This window comes from Panulirus ornatus, chromosome 11 (assembly GCF_036320965.1).
Source record: "Panulirus ornatus isolate Po-2019 chromosome 11, ASM3632096v1, whole genome shotgun sequence".
In the NCBI taxonomy this organism is placed as follows: Eukaryota; Metazoa; Arthropoda; class Malacostraca; order Decapoda; family Palinuridae; genus Panulirus; species Panulirus ornatus.
Window position 1 is genome coordinate 1,177,896 of NC_092234.1, and position 18,888 is coordinate 1,196,783.

Genomic DNA, 18,888 nt, shown 5'->3' on the forward strand with positions numbered 1-18,888 from the left:
CAATCTAATTCACTCTATTCCTTGCCCGCCTTTCACCCTCCTGCATGTTCAGGCCCCGATCACTCAAAATCTTTTTCACTCCATCTTTCCACCTCCAATTTGGTCTCCCACTTCTCCTCGTTCCCTCCACCTCTGACACATATATCCTCTTAGTCAATTTTTTCTCGCTCATTCTCTCCATGTGACGAAACCATTTCAAAACACCCTCCTCTGCTCTCTCAACCACACTCTTTTTATTACCACACATCTCTCTTACCCTTTCATTACTTACTCGATCAAACCACCTCACACCACATATTGTCCTCAAACATCTCATTTCCAGCACATCAACCCTCCTCCGCATAACTCTATCTATAGCCCATTCCTCATGACCATATAACATTGTTGGAACCACTATTCCTTCAGACATACCCATTTTTGCTTTCCAAGATAACATTCTCGACTTTCACGCATTTTTCAACGGTTCCCGAAATTTCGCCCTCCCCACCCTATGATTCACTCCCAGATATCTGAAACACTTCACTTCCTCCAATTTTTCTCCATTCAAACTTCCTCCCAATTGACTTGTCCCTCAATCCTAGTGTGCCAAATAACCTTGCTCTTATTCACATTTACCCTCAGCTTTCTTCTTTCACACACTTTTCCAAAGTCAGTCACCAGCTTCTGCAGTTTCTCACCCGCATCAGCCACCAGCGCTGTATCATCAGCGAACAACAACTGACTCACTTCCCAAGCTCTCTCATCCACAACATGCTGCATACTTGCCCCTCTCTCCAAAACTCTTGCATTCACCTCTCTAACAACCCCATCCATAAACGAATTAAACAACCATGGAGACATCACGCACCCCTGCCGCAAACCAACATTCACTGAGAACCAATCACTTTCCTCTCTTCCTACACGTACACATGCCTTACATCCTCGATAAAAACTTTTCACTGCTTCTAACAACTTGCCTTCCTCACCATATATTCTTAATACCTTCCACAGAGCATCTCTATCAACTCTATCATATGCCTTCTCCAGATCCATAAATGCTACATACAAATCCATTTGCTTTTCAAAGTATTCCTCACATACATTCTTCAAAGCAAACACCTGATCCACACATCCTCTACCACTTCTGAAACCACACTGCTCTTCCCCAATCTGATGCTCTGTACATGCCTTCACCCTCTCAGTCAATACCCTCCCATACAATTTACCAGGAATACTCAACAAACTTATACCTCTGTAATTTAAGCACTCGCTTTTAACGCCTTTGCCTTTGTGCAATGGCACTATGCAAGCATTCCGCCAATCTTCAGGCACCTCACCATGAGTCATATTTTTTTTAATTATCCTTTGTCACTGTGTCCTGCGTTAGCGAGGTAGTGCAAGGAAACAGACGAAAGAATGGCCCAACCCACCCACATACACATCCACACACGTACATATACATACCTATACATCTCAACGTATACATATATATACACACACACAGACATATACATATATACACATGTACATAATTCATACTGTCTGCCCATATTCATTCCTGTCGCCACCCCGCCACACATGTAATGAAAACCCCCTCACCCCTGCATGTGCACGAGGTAGCACTAGGAAAAGACACAAAGGCCACATTCATTCACACTAAGTCTCTAGCTGTCATGTATAATGCACCGAAACCACAGCTCCCTTTCCACATCCAGGCCCCACAGAACTTTCCATGGTTTAACCCAGACGCTTCACATGCCCTGGTTCAATCCGTTAACAGCACATCGACCCCAATATACCACATTGTTCCAATTCACTGTATTCCTTGCACACCTTTCAGCCTCCTGCATATTCAGGCCCCGATCACTCAAAATCTTTTTCACTCCATACTTCCACCTCCAGTTTGGTCTCCCACTTCTCGTTCCCTCCATCTCTGACACATATATCCTCTTTGTCAGTCTTCCTCACTCATTCTCTCCATGTGCCCAAACCATTTCAAAACCCACTCTTCTGCTCTCTTTACCACACAATTCTCTTACCCTTTCATTACTTACTTGATCAAACCACCTCACACCACATATTGTCCTCAAACATCTCATTTCCAGCACATCCACCCTCCTCCGCACAGTTCTATCTCTAGCCCACGCCTCGCAACCATAGAACATTGTTGGAACCACTATTCCTTCAAACATACCCATTTTTGCTTTCCAAGATAATGTTCTCAACTTCCACACATTCTTCAATGCTCCCAGAACTTTCGCCCCCTCCCCACCCTATGATTTACTTCCGCTTCCATGGTTCCATCTGCTGTCAAATCCACTCCCATATATCTAAAACACTTCACTTCCTCCAGTTTTTCTCCATTCAAACTTACCTCCCGATTGACTTGTCCCTCAACCCTACTGTACCTAATAACCTTGCTCTTATTCACATTTACTCTCAGCTTTCTTCTTTCACACACTTTACCAAACTCATTGACCAGCTTCTGCAGTTTCTCACCCGAATCAGCCACAATCGCCTTATCATCAGCGGAAAACAACTGACTCACTTCCCAAGCTCTCTCATCCACAACAGACTGCATACTTGCCCCTCTTTCCAAAACTCCTTCATTCAGCTCCCTAACAACCCCATCCATGAACAAATTAAACAACCATGGAGACATCGTGCACCCCTGCCACAAACCAACATAAATAGAGTTGTGCAGAGGAGGGTGGATGTGCCGGAAATGAGATGTTTGAGGACAACATGTGGTGTGAGGTGGTTTGATCGAGTAAGTAATGAAAAGGTAAGAGAGGTGTGTGGTAATAAAGAGAGTGTGATTGAGAGAGCAGAAGAGGGTGTTTTGAAATGGTTTGGTCACATGGAGAGAATGAGTGAGGAAAGATTAACAAAGAGGATATATTTGTCAGAGGTGGAGGGAACAAGGAGAAGTGGGAGACCAAATTGGAGGTGGAAAGATGGAGTGAAAAAGATTTTGAGTGATTGGGGTCTGAACATGCAGGAGGGTGAAAGGCATGCAAGGAATAGAGTGAATTGGAACAATATGGTATACCGGGGTCAGCGTGTTGAAGATTTGTAGAGGTTTTCAGAAAGGAAGAGAGAATGTTGGGGTGAAGAGAGTGGTGAGAGTAAGTGAGCTTGGGTATTAGACTTGTGTGAGGAAGTACCAGGAGAGACTGGGTAGAGAATGGAAAAAGGTGAGAACAAAGGGTGAGAGAGTATCATTGAATTTTAGGGAGAATAAAAAGATGTTTTGGAAGGAGGTAAATAAAGTGCGTAAGACAAGGGAACAAATGGGAACATCAAAGAAGGGAGCTAATGGGGAGGTGATAACAGGTAGTGGTGATGTGAGAAAGAGATGGAGTGAGTATTTTGAAGGTTTGTTGAATGTGTTTGATGATAGAGTGACAGATATAGGGTGTTTTGGTCGTGGTGGGGTGCAAAGTGAGAGTGTTAGGGAGAATTATTTGGTAAACAGGGAAGAGGTAGTAAAAGCTTTGCGGAAGATGAAAGCCGGCAAGGCAGCGGGTTTGGATGGTATTGTAGTGGAATTTATTAAAAAAGGGGGTGACTGTATTATTGACTAGTTGGTAAGGTTATTCAATGTATGTATTTAATTAGGGAGAATGAAAAGATGTTTTGGAAAGAGGTAAATAAAGTGCGTAAGACAAGGGAACAAATGGGAACATCAGTGAAGGGGGCTAATGGGGAGGTGATAACAAGTAGTGGTGATGTGAGAAGAAGATGGAGTTAGTATTTTGAAGGTTTGTTGAATGTGTTTGATAATAGAGTGGCAGATATAGGGTGTTTTGGTCGAAGTGGTGTGTAAAGTGAGAGGGTTAGGGAGAATGATTTGCTTAACAGAGAAGAGGTAGTAAAAGCTTTGTGGAAGATGAAAGCCAGTAAGGCAGCAGGTTTGGATGGTATTGCAGTGGAATTTATTAAAAAAGAGGGTGACTGTATCGTTGACTGGTTGGTAAGGTTCTTTAATGTATGTATGACTCATGGTGAGGTGACTGAGGACTGGCGGAATGCTTGCATATTGCCACTGTACAAAGACAAAGGAGATAAGAGTGAGTGCTCAAATTACAGAGGTATAAGTTTGTTGAGTATTCCTGGTAAATTATATGGGAGGGTATTGATTGAGAGGGTGAAGGCATGTTTAATGCACCAAAGCCACAGCTCCCTATCCTCATGCATGTCCCACAGACATTTCCATGGTTTACCCCAGACGTTTCACATGCCCTGGTTCAGTCCTTTGACAGCACGTCGACCCCAGTATACCAAGTCATTCCGGTTCACTCTATTCCTTGCATGCTTCTCACCCTCTTGTATGTTCAGGCCCCGATCACCTACAATCTTTTTCACTTCATCCTTCCACCTCCAATTTGGTCTCCCGCTTCTCCTTGTTCCCTCCACCTCTGACACATATATCTTCTTTGTCAATCTTCCCTCGCTCATTCTCTCCATATGTCCAAACCATGTCAGCGCACCCCCTTCTGCTTTCTCAGCCACACACTTTTATTTCCACATGTCTCTCTTACCCTTTCATTACTTACTTGATCAAACCACCTCACACCGCATCGTATCAAACATTTCATTTCCAACACATCCACCCCTCTCCATACAACCCTATTTATAGCCCATGCTTTGCAAGATATAACATTGTTGAAACTATTATTCCTTCAAACATACCCATTTTTGCTCTCCAAGATAATGTGTTCTTCCACACATTTTTAATTGCTCCCAGAACCCTCATCCCCTCTTCTATTCTGTGACTCGCTTCTACTTCCATGGTTCCATTTACTGCTAAGTCTACTCCCAGATATCTAAAGCACTTCACTTCCTCCAATTTTTTTCCATTCAAACTTACATCCCAATTCACAGGTCCCACAACCCCTCTGAACCTAATAGCCTTGCTCTTATCCACTTTTACTCTCAAATTTCTCCTTTTACGCACTTTTCCAAACTCAGTCACTAACTTCTTCAGTTTCTCGCTCAAATCATCCACTAGAGCTGTATCATCAGCGAACAACAACTGACTCACTTTCCAGGCCTTCATATCCCGGACAGACTGCATACACTCCCCTCTTTCCAAAACTCATGCATTTATGTCCCTAACCACCCCATCCATAAACAAATTAAACAACCATGGGGACATCACATACCCCTGCCGCAGACTAACATTCACTGGGAACCAATCACTTTCCTCTCTTCCTACTTGTACACATGCCTTGCATCCTTGGTAAAAACTTTTCACTGCTTTTATATAGCTTACCTCCCACACCATATACTCTTAAGACCTTCCACAAAGCATCTCTATCAACCATATCATATGCCTTCTCCAGATCAGTAAATGCTACATATAAATCCATTTGTTTTTCTAAGTATTTCTCACACACATTCGTCGAAGCAAACACCTGATCCATACATCCTCTACCACTTCTGAAACCACACTGCTCTTCCCCAGTCTGATGCTCGCTCTGTACATGCCTTCACCTTCTCAATCAGTTCCCTCCCATATTATTTCCTAGGAGTACTCAACAAACTTATTCCTCTGTAGTTTGAACTCTCACCTTTATTCCCTTTGCCTTCATACAGTGGCACTATGCATGCATCCTCCCAATCCTCAGGCATTTCACCATGATCCATACATACATTGAATATCCTTACCAACCAATCACCAACACAGTCACCCCCTTTCTTAATATATTCAACTGCAATACCATCCAAACCTGTCACCTTGCTGGATTTCATCTTCCACAAAGCTTTCAATACCTCTTCTCTCTTGACCATACCATTCTCCCTGACCCCCTCACTTCACACACCACCCCGACCAAAATACCCTATATCTGCCACTCTTATTATCAAACACATTCAACAAACCTTCAAAATACTCACTCCATCTCCTTCTCACTTCATCACTACCAGTCACTACTTCCCCACTTGCCCCCTTCACCAATGTTCCCATTTGTTCTCTTGTCTTTTGCATGTTATCTACCACATTCCAAGACATCTTTTTATTCTCCTTAAAGTTTGATGATACTCTCTCACCCCCACTCTCATTTGCCCTCTTTTTCAACCATTGCACCTTTCTCTTGACCTCCTGCCATTTTCTTTTATATGTCTCCCAGCCATTTGCACTCCTTCCTTGCAAGTATCATGAGAATGCCTCTCTTTTCTCATTCATTAACAACTATACTTCATCCCACCACTCACTACCCTTTGTAATCTTTCTCATGCCATATGCATCTTTTGCAAATGCCATCACTGCTTCCCTAAATGCATCCCTTTCTTCACCCACTCCCCTCTCATCATTTTCTCACACACTTTGCCATTCTACACTCAATCTCTCTAAGAACTTCCTTACACAAGTCTCCTTTCCAAGCTCATATACTCTCACCACTCTCCTCTCCCCAACATTCTCTCCTCTTTTTTGAAAACCTTTACAAATCTTCACCTTCGCTTCCACAAGATAGTGATCAGACATCCCTCCAGCTACCCCTTTCAGAACAATAACATCCAAAAGTCTCTCTTTTACACACTTATCAATTAACACGTAATTCAGTAATGCCCTTTGACTATTTCTCCTACTCACATACGTATTTCTCTTTTTAAACCAGGTATTCCTTGTTGCCAGTCTTTTTTCAGCACACAAATCCACAAGCTCCTCACCATTTTCATTCACAACACTGAATATCCCATGTGCACCAATTATACCCTCAACTGCCACATTACTCTCCGCATTTAAATCACTGGTCTCGTGCACCAAAGCTGCTGAGACACTCAATCAGCTGCTCCCAAAACACTTCCCTCTCATTATATACCTTTATTTTCTTTTAGGTTACATAATTGCAGTTTATTCAGCCTTTTATGGTAGTACATGTGTTCCATCCCCTAGATTTTGCATGTAAAATGCTTCTGAATTCTCTCTCACATGTTTATTTCTAATTGTTTTGTTGGTGGCCATATAGTGCTACAATATTTGATGTTGCATATGCATACATTAAACATTTTCGTTAATAGGTCTCTATCCCTTGTTGCAAAAGTTCTGAATATGCAATATGAAATCAAAATTTTCTTGGCCCACTTTTTTTTTTTTATCAGTTTCCCTGTTAGGCATTTATATGACACTACTGACAAACAAATCCTTTGACCCATAACTTTTATGCTGAAGCTTTTCTTCATGAAATTCCATTAGGTCACATTTGCCCATTTGTAAATTGTCTCTCCCTTTGCATCCCCATCCAATCAGTTTCTCATACAATCATTTTGCTCACTCTTGTCATCAGCAAAGCTTCTTACTATACTTTCCTTAGTTTCACTGTTGATGTCTGATTTCATTATTACAAAGAGTATTGAGACCGACACATCAGAAATGGTTCTGTTTGCTACTTTGAACTTTCTGTTATTTAGAAACTTTAAAATCAGTTATCCTATATTACCCTTAATTTTTTGTTTAGCTACTTCAAAATCATATGAATTTCTTAATGAAATACTTTTGCAGAGTTGATGAAAGTAGCATCCATCGTTTTTCAATGGATTAAACTTTGATATATGTCATTGAATTGGGCTGATAATTGGGCTTGTGCTTTCTTTCCAGGCACATACCCAAATTTGCCTTTGTTTATGTAACTATTTTTTGATTAGATAGTGTAACATATGTTTGGCCTTTTATCACTCTTTTGAAAACTTTTATTACATGTGAAGTCAAGCTAACTGGTCTGTATTGTTTAGGTACAATCTTAGATCCCCGTTTGTGTATTGATGTTACATATGCCTATTTGTGAATGTCTGCATTTTTGCTCTCATCTAGACTTTGCATCTAACAATATTATTGGTTTTGCTACTGCTCTTGTTGTCTCTTTGAGGAATATGCCCAGGATTCCATTTTTCCCAGAGAGAGAAGGCTGGGCAGGATGAAAAGCTAGTAAAGTGTACTCCCAGGATCTTGCTCTGGAGACGATAGGCTTCTCATCCTTCGAAATTTTCATTGCTCTCCATAATGGTCAGTCCCATTAAGAGAAATGGGCAAAGAAAAACCTTCTCTTAAAACTGACCTTAGTCTGAAAGTTTCATGAACAGTATGGCCTCTTATCTTTTGCCCTTACAACTTTTCCACATAGAATTCCTTTTATTACAGTTTTGGGTGATAGAGGAGTCATTTAAAATGAGTCATGGTATGACCAGGTGCAAGAATCTACATCCTTTTAGAGGTCATTCATTATTGGTAAAACTTAACCAAAATTTAAAGAAGCTGGTCGCAGATTAGACCATCTGAATTAGGAACAACCTTAATCTTTATTTATTCTCCAAGGGTTTTGTATATGGAGCATCACCCCTTACACCCAGTCGGAGCTGTTTTAGTACTCTTTGATTTTGTTGACTATTGAGGAGAATGTTTATTTGCTCATCCAGACTCCTTGAAACCTGTTTTTATAAGGAATAATTCCTGTTAAATCAAGAATCTGGCTTGAACTACCTGGTCTGTCTGCCAGGCCCCTGTCAGGTAGGCAAACTGTTTATTTGTTCACTCATACTTCATGAAACCTCTATGTGCGAGGTATTTTTCCCACTGGATTAAGATTTTGGGCCAACTATAACAACCTGGTCTGTTTGCTAGTTCCATGTCATGTAGGTGAACTTTACCTTGGCCCTCTTAGGAAAACTTTCTCTGGATGAAATTAGCAAAGAGGTCTTTCAATTAATTTGTTGTCCTTGTTTGATGCTTCCTTCTTGGACTTATTTGACCTCCCATGTGTGGCATTGGGGATCATGCCTGTGGAACACAGTGTTGCAGCTGGGCCCTAGGTCATCATTATAGGTAAGCTTTCCTTAATGCTCCTTCTTTCATTATAATCCATTAAGATTATATAGATTTTTTTTATTACAGCTTACCTTCTCCATACCTTTCATGGGACTCCCATAGGTGTGAAGTATAGGTTTTGAAGAATATATGGAGCTCCATAAGTGCCTTTTTTTTATTTTCTCTTCCCATCCCTCCCATCTTTCCTTTATGAAATGTGTTTCTCTCTGTTTCAACACTGACTAGCAGAAGGCAGATGCCTACAATCAACATACACTAAATGATCACTGCTTGCTGAAACCCTAGTGTCATCTGTTATGTTGACACCATAGACTAAAGCAGTCATTGATAGATTGAAGTGTACCCATGGACCTGTTCTTCTTCGGTACCACTAGTTCTGTGGCTGTCAAAAGATGGGCTAGATGGTTTAACCCCCTTGTGAGCTGAGTACTATCTCAAGGCATTACAGGGCTCCCCTTAGAGTCTGGTTTTGGGTCATAACTTACAATTCCGTTAAGTTCCAATCTGAACAAGAGGTAAAAGGATTGTGTCACTAGATTGACAAGATTAGCTAACTACTGAGCAACAGGCACCAGCCAGTAACAAGTTCAAAAGAATTTATAGTTGAAGTTAGATTTAGTGGAATAGAATGATAACACATCTACCCAACAGGTTTCAACCAAGGAAGTATCTGTATTAATTTGCCAGATGAACACCAATTCCATACATTTTCTTTGGGTGAGTGATGAATCATCACTTTCAAAAGATCATCATTCTGCTTGGTCCACTATGTTGGTTAGGTTGTCTTCATTAAAAGTCACCATTCATATACTGACCACTAGAGCAAGATTATATTTTTACAGCTACTAAGGAGCTGGGACAACACATGACATAAACATGCATTTTGCCAGTCAAATTTCTTCGATGTGATGAAGGAGATAGTCCGTCAGATTAGACTAGTAGATATTTTTGCATCCTGGAAGTGACTAGCATTGTCTCTAGAGAAAATACTTTTCAGTTTTTTTTTCCCAACAAAAGCTACATATCATCATGCCATAAGATACATATTTTTGAAAACAGTAATTCTGAACTGTAAAGATTATGATACAGCCTTCTTTCAACTAAGAATTGCAGAGATGATAATACCATGTTTGTTATATCAGCTAGGTGTAAAAAGATTTATAGCTTGCTTTATTTTCTCTTGGAATTAGTCAGTAGTGATATCCCAATTGCCATATGACAAGTCTTTCATCATAAGTATATTTTCACCAGGGTGTTCGGTGTGAACCAATAACAGTACCGTACCTGAGTCCACTAGTGCTGCGAAAGGAGCTAGAGACCGTCCTGGGTCATGAAGGAGATACATGCCTTACTGACACAGCCTTCACTGACCATCATCCTATCCTCTACTGGAACCTGGTTAGTCTCTCACCTGGAATTGATAACACTTTGTCACAGTTCTCATTATTCAACGTGCAAACTCAGAGCCGTGTCAATAGAATAGTTAAGTTTTCTTTGTGTGTTAATAATTTTGACTTCAGGTGCTGCCTTATAGTTTTCTAATAAAGGCTGACTTGACTGAACAACGCTCAGATATCAAGAATGGATGAATAATAATATCAGAGAGGGGTTATTGGGCCAGTAACTTTGCACTCCACATGTAAATGAGTCATTTTTTCTCTGATATTCCCAACACGGCATAGCTAACCTTTAAGGATGTTACATCATTATGATTTCAGACTGCCTGTCTTATAATCCTGTTCCCAGTTTGGGATTGATCAGTTGCATAAGGCCTCATTTCAATTACTGTCATTCTCTGCTTTTGACCATTATGCTAAAGGATTCCTAGAAAGTATAAGTGCTTCTTAATGTCTTTTTATATGCTTTGTTCATTCATCAAGTGAAGATAATGTATCCATCCTCACAGAATTATGTTTCCAATTTGGAACGAATCAATTGCATACAGCATCTCAATTCTCTCACTAACATCGTTAGCTAATGACCATTGTGCTGAAGTGAACAAGGATTCTATACAAGTAAAAGTGCTTAATTTTTCATTTTGCACATTGAATTGAATCAGCAAGTGAAGCCAGTGTTTCCATCTACACATTCACCTGACATTGATAATGTTTACAGTAAAAGAATTTTTTTTTACTGTTATAAACACTAATGTTTTCAAGCATTGTCATAAGTGAGGTGCCAGTTGTCCTTATTTTAAGGAAAGTGTGGTAAAGGAAGCATTCCTAAAGCTTCATGTCTTTGCTTATGTGTCAGATTCATTCAGACCCATCTGTGGTAGGATCCCATTTGAAGTCAAATTAAAGATTTATCTTTATTCAGGAAATTGGTAGAAGATATGAATATGCTTTGATTTATACATCAAAAAAGAGCATCCCATTCATTGGTTCTACAGGCAGCAATCTCATGTGCCATCATGGAGTACAATCGCACAATCATTGTTTGATGGTGCATATGTAAGCATTGGGTTTATATTTTAAATTCATTGAATTGGCTTTTTGGCAAGCTAAAGAGGCTCACAGCTATACAGGTTGTAAATCTAAATAGTGAATAAGAGGCTATTCTTTCTTTCATACTTGGTTACCATTCTTGTATTAGTGAAGTAGCACCAGGAACAGATGAAGAAAGACCACACCCACTCACAGCCATTCTCTAGCTATCATGTGTAATTCTTTGAAACCACAGCTCCCTATACACATCCAGGCCCCACAGACTTTTCTATGGTTTACCCCGGAAGCTTATCATGTCCTGGTTCAGTCCATTGACAGCACATCAACCTCAGTATACCACATTGTTCCAGTTTACTCTATCCCCTGCACACCTTACACCCTCCTGCATGTTCAGGCCTGACTACTCAAAATCTTTTTCTTTCCAACATTCCATCTCCAGTTTGGTCTCCCTTCTCCCCTTTCTCCTTGTTCTACCCACTTCTGACACATATATCCTCTTTGTCAACCTGTCCTCACTCATTCTCTCCATATGTCCAAACCATTTCAGCACACCCTCTTCTGCTTTTTCAACACTTTTTTATTACAAATATCTCTTATCATGGGATGTACGTTGTCCCCATGGTTATTTAATTTGTTTATGGATGGGTTGGTTTGGGAGGTAAATGCAAGAGTTTTGGAGAGAGGGATGAGTATGCAGTATGTTGGGGGTGAGAGTGCCTGGGAAGTGAGTCAGTTGTTATTTGCTGATGATACATATCTGGTGGCTGATTCATTGGAGAAACTGCAGAAGTTGATGACTGAGTTTTGGAAAAGTATGTGAAAGGAGAAAGTTGAGAGTATATATGAATAAGAGCAAGGTTATTAGATTCTGTAGGGTTGAGGGACAAGTAATGTAAGTTTGAATGGAGAAAGATTGGAGGAAGTGGAGTGTTTTAGATATCTGAGAGTGGACTTATCAGTGAATGGAATCATGGAAGTGAGTCACAGAGTGGGGGAGGGGGCAAAGGTTTTGGGAGTGATGAAGAATGTGTGGAAGGAGAGAACATTATCTTGGAGAGCAAAAATGGTTATGTTTGATGGAATAGTAGTTCCAACAATATTACATGGTTGCGAGGCATGGGCTATGGTAAGGGTTGTATGGAGGAGGGTAGATGTGTTGGATATGAAATGTTGAGGACAGTATGTGGTGTGGGGTGGTTTCATCAAGTAAGTAATGAAAGGGTAAGAAAGATGTGTGGAAATGAAAAGAGTGTGGTTAAGAGAGCAGAAGCGGGTGTGTTGAAATTGTTTGGGCGTATGGAGAGAATGAGTGAGGAAAGATTGACAAAGAGGATATATGTGTCAGAGGTGAAGGGAACAAGAAGTGGGAGACCAAATTGGAGGTGGAAGGATGGAATGAAAAAGATTTTGAGCAATCAGGGCCTGAACATACAGGAGGGTGAGAGGTGTGCAAGGAATGGAATGAATTGGAATGATATGGTATACTGTGGTTGACGTGCTGTCAGTGGACTGAACCAGGGCATGTGAAATGCCTTGGGTAAACCATGGAAAGATCTGCGGGGCCTGGATGTGGATAGGGAACTGTGGTTTTGGTGACTTACACATGACAGCCAAAGACTGAGTGTGAACGAATGTGGCCTTTTTTGTCTGTATTCCTGGCACTCCCTTGCTGAAGCAGTGGGTAGTGATGCTGTTTCCTGTGGGACAGGGTAGCAACAGTAATGGCTGAAGGCAAGCAAGTATGAATATGTACATGTGTATATGTATGTGTATATGTGTATGTGTATGTATATGTATGTCGTGGGAGACAGTGACAAAGTATTATAAATAAATAAATGAATAAATGAATTTTTTTTTTTCTTTTTTTTGCTTTGTCGCTGTCTCCCGCGTTTGCGAGGTAGCACAAGGAAACAGACGAAAGAAATGGCCCAACCCACCCCCATACACATGTATATACATACACGTCCACACACGCAAATATACATACCTACACAGCTTTCCATGGTTTACCCCAGATGCTTCACATGCCCTGATTCAATCCACTGACAGCACGTCAACCCCGGTATACCACATCGATCCAGTTCACTCTATTCCTTGCCCTCCTTTCACCCTCCTGCATGTTCAGGCCCCGATCACACAAAATCTTTTTCACTCCATCTTTCCACCTCCAATTTGGTCTCCCACTTCTCGTTCTCTCCACCTCCGACACATATATCCTCTTGGTCAATCTTTCCTCACTCATTCTCTCCATGTGCCCAAACCATTTCAAAACACCCTCCTCTGCTCTCTCAACCACGCTCTTTTTATTTCCACACATCTCTCTTACCCTTACGTTACTTACTCGATCAAACCACCTCACACCACACATTGTCCTCAAACATCTCATTTCCAGCGCATCAATCCTCCTGCGCACAACTCTATCCATAGCCCACGCCTCGCAACCATACAACATTGTTGGAACCACTATTCCTTCAAACATACCCATTTTTGCTTTCCGAGATACTGTTCTCAACTTCCACACATTCTTCAAGGCTCCTAGGATTTTCACCCCCTCCCCCACCCTATGATCCACTTCCGCTTCCATGGTTCCATCCGCGGCCAGATCCACTCCCAGATATCTAAAACACTTTACTTCCTCCAGTTTTTCTCCATTCAAACTTACCTCCCAATTGACTTGACCCTCAACCCTACTGTACCTAATAGCCTTGCTCTTATTCACATTTACTCTTAACTTTCTTCTTTCACACACTTTACCAAACTCAGTCACCAGCTTCTGCAGTTTCTCACATGAATCAGCCACCAGCGCTGTATCATCAGCGAACAACAACTGACTCACTTCCCAAGCTCTCTCATCCACAACAGACTGCATACTTGCCCCTCTTTCCAAAACTCTTGCATTCACCTCCCTAACAACCCCATCCATAAACAAATTAGACAACCATGGAGACATCACACACCCTTGCCGCAAACCTACATTCACTGAGAACCAATCACTGGTTGGTAAGGTTATTTAATGTATGTATGACTCATGGTGAGGTGCCTGAGGATTGGCGGAATGCGTGCATAGTGCCATTGTACAAAGGCAAAGGGGATAAGAGTGAGTGCTCACATTACAGAGGTATAAGTATGTTGAGTATTCCTGTGAAATTATATGGGAGGGTATTGATTGAGAGGGTGAAGGCATGTACAGAGCATCAGATTGGGGAAGAGCAGTGTGGTTTCAGAAATGGTAGAGGATGTGTGGATCAGGTGTTTGCTTTGAAGAATGTATGTGAGAAATACTTAGAAAAGCAAATGGATTTGTATGTAGCATTTATGGATTCGGAGAAGGCATATGATAGAGTTGATAGAGATGCTCTGTGGAAGGTATTAAGAATATATGGTGTGGGAGGCAAGTTGTTAGAAGCAGTGAAAAGTTTTTATCGAGGATGTAAGGTATGTGTACGTGTAGGAAGAGAGGAAATGAATATATATATATATATATATATATATTTTTTTTCTTTTTTTTTTTTTTTTTTTTGCTTTGTCGCTGTCTCCCACATTTGCGAGGTAGCGCAAGGAAACAGACGAAAGAAATGGCCCAACCCACCCCCATACACATGTATATACATACGTCCACACACGCAAATATACATACCTACACAGCTTTCCATGGTTTACCCCAGACGCTTCACATGCCCTGATTCAATCCACTGACAGCATGTCAACCCCGGTATACCACATCGATCCAATTCACTGTATTCCTTGCCCTCCTTTCACCCTCCTGCATGTTCAGGCCCCGATCACACAAAATCTTTTTCACTCCATCTTTCCACCTCCAATTTGGTCTCCCACTTCTCCTCGTTCCCTCCACCTCCGACGCATATATCCTCTTGGTCAATCTTTCCTCACTCATTCTCTCCATGTGCCCAAACCATTTCAAAACACCCTCTTCTGCTCTCTCAACCACGCTCTTTTTATTTCCACACATCTCTCTTACCCTTACGTTACTTACTCGATCAAACCACCTCACACCACACATTGTCCTCAAACATCTCATTTCCAGCACATCCATCCTCCTGCGCACAAGTCTATCCATAGCCCACACTATTTTTATTTCCACACATCCTTTATACCGTTTCATTACTTATTTGATCAAACCACCTCACACCACATATTGTCCTCTAACATTACATTTCCAGCACATCCACCGTTCTCTGTACAACCCTATGTATAGCCTATGCCTTGCAAGCCATGTAACATTGTTGAAACTACTATTCCTTTAAACATACTCATTTTTGCTCTCCGAGATAACATTCTCTCCTTTCACACATTCTTCAATGCTCCCAGAACCTTCACCCTCTCCCCTACCCTGTGACTCACTTCCACTTCCATGGTTCCATCAATGGCTTAGTCCACTCCCAGATATCTAAAGCACTTCACTTCCTCCAGTTTTTCTCCATTCATACTTTTTTTTTTCAATATTACACTTAATCACTCTCTCCCACATTAGGGAGGTTGCGCAAGGAAACAGACGAAAGATTGGCCCAACTCACCCACATACACATGTATATACATAAATGCCCACTCGCACACATATACATATCTATACATTTCAACATGATGTCTCCATGGTTGCTTAATTTGTTTATGGATGGGGTTGTTAGGGAGGTGAATGCAAGAGTTTTGGAGAGAGGGGCAAGTACGCAGTCTGTTGTGGATGAGATAGCTTGGGAAGTGAGTCAGTTGTCGTTCGCTGATGATACAGAGCTGGTGGCTGATTCGGGTGAGAAACTGCAGAAGCTGGTGACTGAGTTTGGTAAAGTGTGTGAAAGAAGACAGCTGAGAGTAAATGTGAATAAAGGCAAGGTTATTACGTACAGTAGGGTTGAGGGACAAGTCAATTGGAAGGTAAATTTGAATGGAGAAAAACTGGAGGAAGTGAAGTGTTTTAGATATCTGGGAGTGGATTTGGCAGCGGATGAAACCTTGGAAGCAGAAGTGAATCATAGTGTGGGGGAGGGGGCAAAAGTTCTGGGAGCATTGAAAAATGTGTGGAAGTCGAGAACATTATCTTGGAAAGCAAAAATGGGTATGTTTGAAGGAATAGTGGTTACAACAATGGTATATGGTTTTGAGGTGTGGGCTATGGATAGAGTTGTGCGAAGGAGGGTGGATGTGCTGGAAATGAGATGTTTGAGGACAATATGTGGTGTGAGGTGGTTTGATTAAGTAATGAAAGGGTAAGAGAGATGTGTGGTAATGAAAAGAGTGTGGTTGAGAGAGCAGAAGAGGGTGTTTTGAAATGGTTTGGTCACATGGAGAGAATGAGTGAGGAAAGATTGACAAAGAGGATGTATGTGTCAGAGGTGGAAGGAACGAGGAGAAGTGGGAGACCAAATTGGAGGTGGAAAGATGGAGTGAAAAAGATTTTGAGCGATTGGGGCCTGAACATGCAGGAGGGTGAAAGGCATGCAAGGAATAGAGTGAATTGGAACGATGTGGTATACCAGGGTCGGTGTGTTGTCAATGAATTGAACCAGGGCATGTGAAGCGCCTGGGGTAAACCATGGAAAGGTCTGTGGGACCTGGATGTGGAAAGGGAGCTATGATTTTGGTGCATTATACATGACAGCTAGAGACTGAGTGTGAACAAATATGGCCTTTGTTGTCTTTTACTAGCGCTACCTCATGCACATGCGGGGGAGGGGGTAGTTATTTCATGTGTGGCAGGGTGGCGATGGGAATGAATAAAGGCAGATAGTATGAATTATGTACATGTGTATATATGTATATGTGTGTGTGTGTATGTATATATGCATACGTTGAGATGTATAGGTATGTATATGTGCGTGTGTGGACATGTATGTATATACATGCCTATGTAGGTGGGTTGGGCCATTCTTTCGTCTGTTTCCTTGCGCTACCTCGCCAACACAGGAGACAGCGACAAAGTATAAAGCATAAATATAAAATGAAAAATTTTAACGTATACATACATATACATACACAGACATATACATATATACACAATTACATATTCATACTTGCTGCCTACATCCATTCCCGTGGCCACCCCCCCTCACATAAAATAACACACACACACACACACACACACACACACACACACACACACACACACACACACACACACACACACACACACACACCCACGAGGTAGCACAAGAAAAGACAAAAAAGGCCATATTCATTTACACTCAGTCTCTAGCTGTCATGGGTAATGCACCAAAACCACAGCTCCCTTTCCACATCCAGGCCCCACAAGACTTTCTGTGGTTTACCCCTGAGGCTTCACGTGCCCTGGTTCAATCCATTGACAGTACGTCGACCCCAGTATACAACATCGTTCCAATTCAAATTTACATCCCAATTTACTTGTCCCTCAACCCCACTGAACCTGATAACCTTGCTCCTATTCACATTCACTCTAAACTTTCAACTTTCACACACTTTCCCAAACTCAGTCACTGCACACCAATCCTTTTATATTTTCATATTTTTCATACTATTTTAGTATTTATTTTTATTTATTTTTTCCATTCAAGATCTCACCTTTGTGAGTACTTTCACCCACAACTAGAGCATCTCTCATATCATGTTTATGTGAATCATAATCTAAAGTTCAAATATATATAATGTTATGAATGATCAGTATGTGTGTCCATATGTATTTTCAAAACTTTAGATTCATATCAGTAACCTGTGGGACATCATTTTCTCCATCAGCTGTGCAAGAAAATCTTTTCACTGTTTTCCTCTTCAGCTGTGGTATTTTTGTCGACTGAGAGTCCCAAGTCACATCCCTGGCTTGTGTCTAAGTGCTGTCACTGTTGCCCGAGACCGAATACCACATGCTTCATGGGAAGGAGCAGACTGGCAGAATGTATACGTCCGGTGCTTGTGGGATAATGCAAAATATCATGAAGAGGTAGGCTATATATATAATCATATTGTGTGCTGTAGATTTTCTCAGTATATCTCTCACTTACCTTTTACTCATCTAGTTCTTCTACAATGCTGTTAAAGCCATGTGACTGACATTGATAAGATAGACAGACACACAACAAGAAATGCCACAGCCATTCTTGATATGCACAAATATATAATTAATGTGTGTTGAAGAATATATTTTTATTTATTTTGCTTTGTCGCTGTCTCCCGCGTTTGCGAGGTAGCGCAAGGAAACAGACGAAAGAAATGGCCCAACCCACCCCCATACACATGTATATACATACACGTCCACACACGCAAATATACATACCTATACATCTCAATGTACACATATATATATATACACACACAGACACATAAAACTGGCCAACATCACTGTTTTTTTTCTTACTAAAGACATATCCATGTGTACTATCCATGGATTCCTCCACTTTGGCGTGTTTGACTACTTCATATTATGAATAAGTTTGTGAGGATAGGCTTTGCTTTGGGCAAGATTAAACTTACTGATGAATGACTTTTCCATCTCCATGAGTTGGTTTATCCTACTCTAGAATGTCAGTATTCTTTCTGTCTTTATACTGCTAAAGAATGTTGTAATTCTTCATGTTTTCTTATCAGTAGACTGTTGTCAGCATTGATTCCACCATGTTGTATTTAAGAATGAATATTTGCACCTTTTTT

At 41.1% G+C, this 18,888-nt stretch overlaps 1 protein-coding gene across 6 annotated transcripts in view; it reads left to right on the forward strand.

The window, feature by feature from the left end:
• Positions 1-18,888, forward strand: part of Crag (DENN domain-containing protein Crag) — a 346,089-nt gene that overhangs the window by 274,602 nt on the left and 52,599 nt on the right. For all 6 annotated transcript variants that reach the window (XM_071666294.1, XM_071666290.1, XM_071666288.1 and 3 more), the window contains 2 exons: positions 10,058-10,204; positions 18,017-18,181. In XM_071666294.1, the coding sequence (XP_071522395.1) occupies positions 10,058-10,204; positions 18,017-18,181 (312 nt within the window). The remainder of the gene's footprint in view (positions 1-10,057; positions 10,205-18,016; positions 18,182-18,888) is intronic.